The 5,076-nt window shown below is 47.1% G+C and overlaps 1 protein-coding gene across 1 annotated transcript; it reads left to right on the forward strand.

Moving 5' to 3' along the window:
- Positions 1 to 684: 684 nt before the first annotated feature.
- Positions 685 to 4,702, forward strand: COMMD7 (COMM domain containing 7; the record flags this gene model as incomplete). The annotated part of the gene is made up of 8 exons (XM_009582974.1): positions 685 to 744; positions 846 to 948; positions 2,538 to 2,594; positions 2,674 to 2,711; positions 3,284 to 3,374; positions 3,498 to 3,547; positions 4,067 to 4,115; positions 4,626 to 4,702. Coding segments are annotated over 8 exons (525 nt in total), but the record flags the coding sequence as incomplete, so codon positions are not given.
- Between the last annotated feature and the right edge of the window lie 374 nt (positions 4,703 to 5,076).

Here is a 5,076-nt window from a genome sequence, read left to right on the forward strand (position 1 = left end):
GCTGAAGTTAGTGGACGAGCTGAGGCTTTTTTAGCTCAGCTTGCCAGAACCGCGGGTAACAGCCTGGTGCCATCTCAGTGACACGGCTGACGACGAGGGTAGGACAGGATGAGCCACGTGCAGCAGCAGACCAGCCAGCCGCACCCAGAAGGCCATGGCCAGCGCCGGTGCCGGCAGAGGAGGGAGCGTGGTGGTGCTCTGCCCCACGGGCAGGTTCTCCAGCCCTGCCAGCTGCACGCTCAAAAAAGTGAAGGCAGCGACTAGACCTTTAACCACTTCTTTTCCTGTCCTGAGTTAGTCTGGTTACCCCATGGGGTTTGTGAAACATGAGAGTAGATGTTCGCATCTTTTTCCACTCACAGTTTTTGGATTACACAGGATAGAACAGCAGCTTCTGATTAGCCACGACTCACAAAAGCCCTGTGCAGTGCCAGCTATCAGCTGCACAAACCCCTTGAGAGTCTCTGAAAAGCATCCATGAGCAAATCCCATCCATAAGCGTCTTGTAGCGCCGACGACGGGAGTACCTTACCAGCACAGGAGGTCAAACTCTGGGACCAATGTACTGGGGGCAGGTGGAGCTGCGTCAAGGTGGTGTATCACCCTCGCGGTGGTGATGGGGGTGGCGAGGTGCTGAGAAATGACACGTGCTGATGCCCGATTCCGTAACACTCTCCTGTTTCTTCACAGCAATTCTCGGCGCTGACTGAAGTGCTCTTCCGCTTTCTAACGGAGCCCAAGGAGGTAAGGCATGTGCAGAACACCGCGGAGACGTGTGTGAATGCGGCTCTCTGGTGAGAAACATGCAGAGATAAGATTGTGTTGCTGCTCTTTCTCTTGAGCAGGTAGAAAGGTTTCTGACTCAGCTCTCAGACTTTGCCACCATGAATAAAATCAGCTTGGGCCCCCTGAAAAACATTGTCAAAAGTATTCTTCTGGTACCTAATGGTAAGTGATACATTTGCATATGCTACCCTGAGGCCAAACTATTGCATCCATTCCTGCATGCTGCTAAAGTGTGTCTTCAGAACTGCAGTGCACTTTGTTTGCACTAATGGTAGCTAATAAATGGCTTAGCATTTAAGAATCAAAAATTCTCCTGCTGAAAAAAAAATGTTTAGTGACTCGGGCTTTGTATTCTTTACACCCTGCCTGCACACATGTTTCACAGGCTTAAATAATGTTGTGCATTAAATGCAAGAGGTTTAACTTGGACAGGTTTAACTTGTACCTGTAAATCCATGTTTGCCAGACCAGCAGAACCTTTTGTTGGCACTAAGTCTTTGTAGGAACTTCCATCCAAGTGACCCAGTACTGTAATTCCTACAAGGACAAGTGCTGTTTTTGAGACAGATAAGACAGTGTACACACCCCTCTAGAGTGGGCTGGGAACCGGCATGGTTCTAGGCCATGTAAAGGAGGCATCTGTCCTCGCAGTCTTGTTTTAGGAAAACACTCATGTGTCCAGCAGTTTCTCATTCATAAATAGTGGGGAAGAGGGGCAGGGGGTTTCCCCTTGAATACCCCAGACTCCAGCACTTTATGAGATTACTCTGATGTTGTGGCTGCCGTTTGACATGATAATGCATCAGACACCTCCACTGCATGTTCATCCCATTGATCCTTCTTGTTATTAATAGTCCCTTGCTACTATCCTTCAGTCCTGGGTTCCCCATAGCTTTCTTCACAGCAGTGAAGCCATGCACAACTGTTTCCTGCATTTGGTCTAAACTTTCTTTCTACTACTTCAAGCCGTTTCTTCTGTCCAGGAGTAGCAATGAATAATTTCCTTTCCTACAGCTGTCTTGGGGGTATTTAATGTGGAATCGGCATTTTTTCCCTTCCTGATTCTGGAGTAGGTGCACTCAGTCTCGTCGTTCCTGTTTGCGTGCTCTGGCTCCAATCCCGTTGTAACTTTTCGTTAGCTCTGGGATGCCGCAGACAGTATCGGAACAGATTACAGCAGATAGCTTTGCCTATGTGCTACACAGACGGAAAGCCACGTGGGACTGGCAGTCTCTTTGAATTTATGAGATTCCTGCTCTTGGCTTCAGAGAACAGAATCCCTGTAAACTTCCATGTGCTGCCTGTGCCCCAGAACAAAGGAGGCAGGCACAGCAGGGGAAAGTGTTATATGCACACGTTCACACCCATAATCCAAAACACAGCAGGTAGGTCAAATTAGTAGCCTGCCAGCCTTAACAGTTCTCCTTTAACAAGCAAAGCTTCTATAGGAGAGAAAGCAGCAACTTCAAAACACAACCGCTGCTGCCGTTTCCATGGATACCTGCAATGAAATCTCTCCCTTCCCTCTCAGGCACTCCCATCGCCCTGACTTTTAAAGCACTGGGCATCTGCAAAGGTACCGGCAGGCACAACTGTATTTCCTATCTTGACGAGCTGTGGTTTGTTTCAAAACACAACCCAAGAACAGAGGCTTTCTATCGCAGGGTCTCCGTCCCTCCGTTTATTTGCCTCAGTAAAGATTGGTTTGACTCAGTAAAAAGTGATTTTTCTTCTTTACATTGTTTATTCAGGTGCCCTGAAGAGGAATTTGTCTTCTGAACAAGTCAGAGCGGATTTTATTGCTCTAGGTAGGTCACCTGACTTTCACTAAATAAAAGATAATTAATATTTATCACATATAGTAATCTCATATGGTTTCTCCCACAGGCCTCAGTGAGGAGAAAGCCAGCTATTTTGCAGAACAGGTATTAATATATTTTTGCTTGTTTCTAAGCTAACAAAATGCCAGTCTTTGAGTGGGAACTTGTAAAACCCCGCTGTGATACTGAGATGTGTCAGCACTTGGGGTATTTTCTTCAAAACCAGCTCAGACTTTTGAACTGAAGATCCTCGGATAACTGATAAGGAACACTTTGTCTAATGATACTTCTGGTTTGCCACGGCCTCTACCTCATCGGTTTAGTGATTCCTCCACTTCTGTGTGGCTTTCCTTTGATTGTTTTTCTGCTTTGCATGCTTTGAGCCCCGGGGTCATGCAGTTACACGAACACATGACTTTTTGCGCAGATATTGTTACACTGAACCAGTGTTAAAACAAAAACAGTGAGTTTCATTTACAGAAGTGATAAGGCAGATGGAAATCCTGGCAGGACTCAAACATCTTTGAGAGCCCTCCCGATCACATTAATTTGCCCCTTTACACACCTCCACTTTGGGCTTCTGCTGTCAGTCTGCCTAGTTCCCAATTTATGTTGAAATTACACGTGACATTAATAGAGGCCTGAATTGATTGCTTGCGTGTCTTTTGCTCTTGCAGTGGAAGGTGAATTCCCCCACCCTAACACGCCTGGCTGTTGGTCAGACGCTGATGATTAACCAGCTGATAGATATGGAGTGGAAGTTTGGAGGTACTAGAGCTAAAACATAAACTGGATGGGTTGGGAAACCCAACAGCAGCTCTCAGCTAAGTAACTTTTTATTTCACAGTTTAGCTAACAGATTATCTCCCTTCTCTTCTTTCTGACTCACAGTGACTGCTGGGAGCAGTGAACTGGAAAAAGTGGGAAGTATCTTCTTACAGGTAAATCTCCTACATCAGAGAGTTCAGGTTGTAGTGCAGTTAAGGAACAAGCTGCGACCAGGCATGTGGGAAATGCTGGCTGTGAGAGGAACGAGAGGAAGGCTCGATCTCATAGGAACAGGCTCTGCAACAGTGCATCTGCTTCAGTCTTCTGAGTGCAACTGCCAGCAGATAGCAGGCACACTGCTATTTGTTTCTCTTCTGAAGATAGCGTATCGTGTATCACAGAAGCGTAGCCCACTCTGAAAAGCTGTTCAAAAAGCTCAATCTAGCAAAGGTCACGCTATCTTGGGGAGGGAGGGGAAATGTGATCATTTATAAGGACTTCCAGAGATGCTCCCAATGCCTAAGGAATCTATTCCTACAGTGACACTTCCCAAAAAGCCTGTCAAAGATGTGCGTGCTTTGCAGCAGTCTGCCCGTCTGAAACTCGCAGCAGACTCCTGTACTTCTGTCTTTTCATGGTGCTCAGAATACAGCTCTCTGAATTAAAATACCTCTGCTTTTTCTTCCCCCAAGCTTAAGCTGGTGATTAAAAAAGGAAGCCAAATGGAAAACGTGTATATAGGTGAGTTAACAGTTCTGGAAAAGAAGCAAGCATCTGAGTCCGTGAAAGCGGAGCGGCAGCTCAGAGCTGCCGGGTGTTGCTGGAGGTGGGGGAGCTGTGGGTGCGGACCCAGCAGGGGTCACTGCGAGAGCATCGCTGGTGGGTGCTGCGGCAGCCCCTGCCCTGGCCGCCCCCCGCCGCAGTCACTCGGGGGGGATTTAGGAACGCTGACTGTTGGGCAGTCTTCACATCTTTGCCTAAGTAAATACAGATATGCTGCGGAGCCGTGAAAAGCCGTCAGAGCAGCACGGCAGACCAAGAAAGTAAACGATTCCCAAACGTCGGTTGCTGTTAGGAGCATCCTAGCCCGGAACCCCGCGCAGCCCAGCTAGCGTAAAGAAACAGCTGCCGAGCGCCAAAGTGTCTAATCCTGCCTAGCTTAGGTGAACACGAGTGGCTCTGCGGTAGCACCAGAATGGCTTTTCCAATGTTGGAAGTGTAACCTGACTTGATGCCTCTTTTTTTCTGCAGAGTTAACTTTGCCCCAGTTCTACAGTTTTCTGCATGAAATGGAACGGGTCAAAACCAGTCTGGAAAGCTTCAGCTGAAACTGCATGGGCCTGACCCGACATCTGTCCAGGATGTTTAATTGCTCCTTGTGGGCCTGCAGATCTGCTCTTTCCCAGCTGACTAACACCCTGATGAGAGAAGACAAGGCTGTGCAACAAGCAGTGGTGTCACGGCCCAGAAGGACCCATCAATCCTTCAGAACCTGAAACTTCAGCAAGTGTTTCGAAGCAGCTACAAGTCCACTCATCTCTTTTTTTATACTGTTACGAAAAATAACATAACCATAATAATATGGTCAGAAATACGTGGATACTTGTATTAAAATAGCAAAGAAATAAACTCATTCCCATCCTGCTCCATTTGTATCAGTATTTGATTTTTTGAGAAAAAGAGAAACAGAAGCAAAGAATCA

Source organism: Fulmarus glacialis, unplaced genomic scaffold, assembly GCF_000690835.1.
Source record: "Fulmarus glacialis isolate BGI_N327 unplaced genomic scaffold, ASM69083v1 scaffold36278, whole genome shotgun sequence".
Classification (NCBI taxonomy): domain Eukaryota; kingdom Metazoa; phylum Chordata; class Aves; order Procellariiformes; family Procellariidae; genus Fulmarus; species Fulmarus glacialis.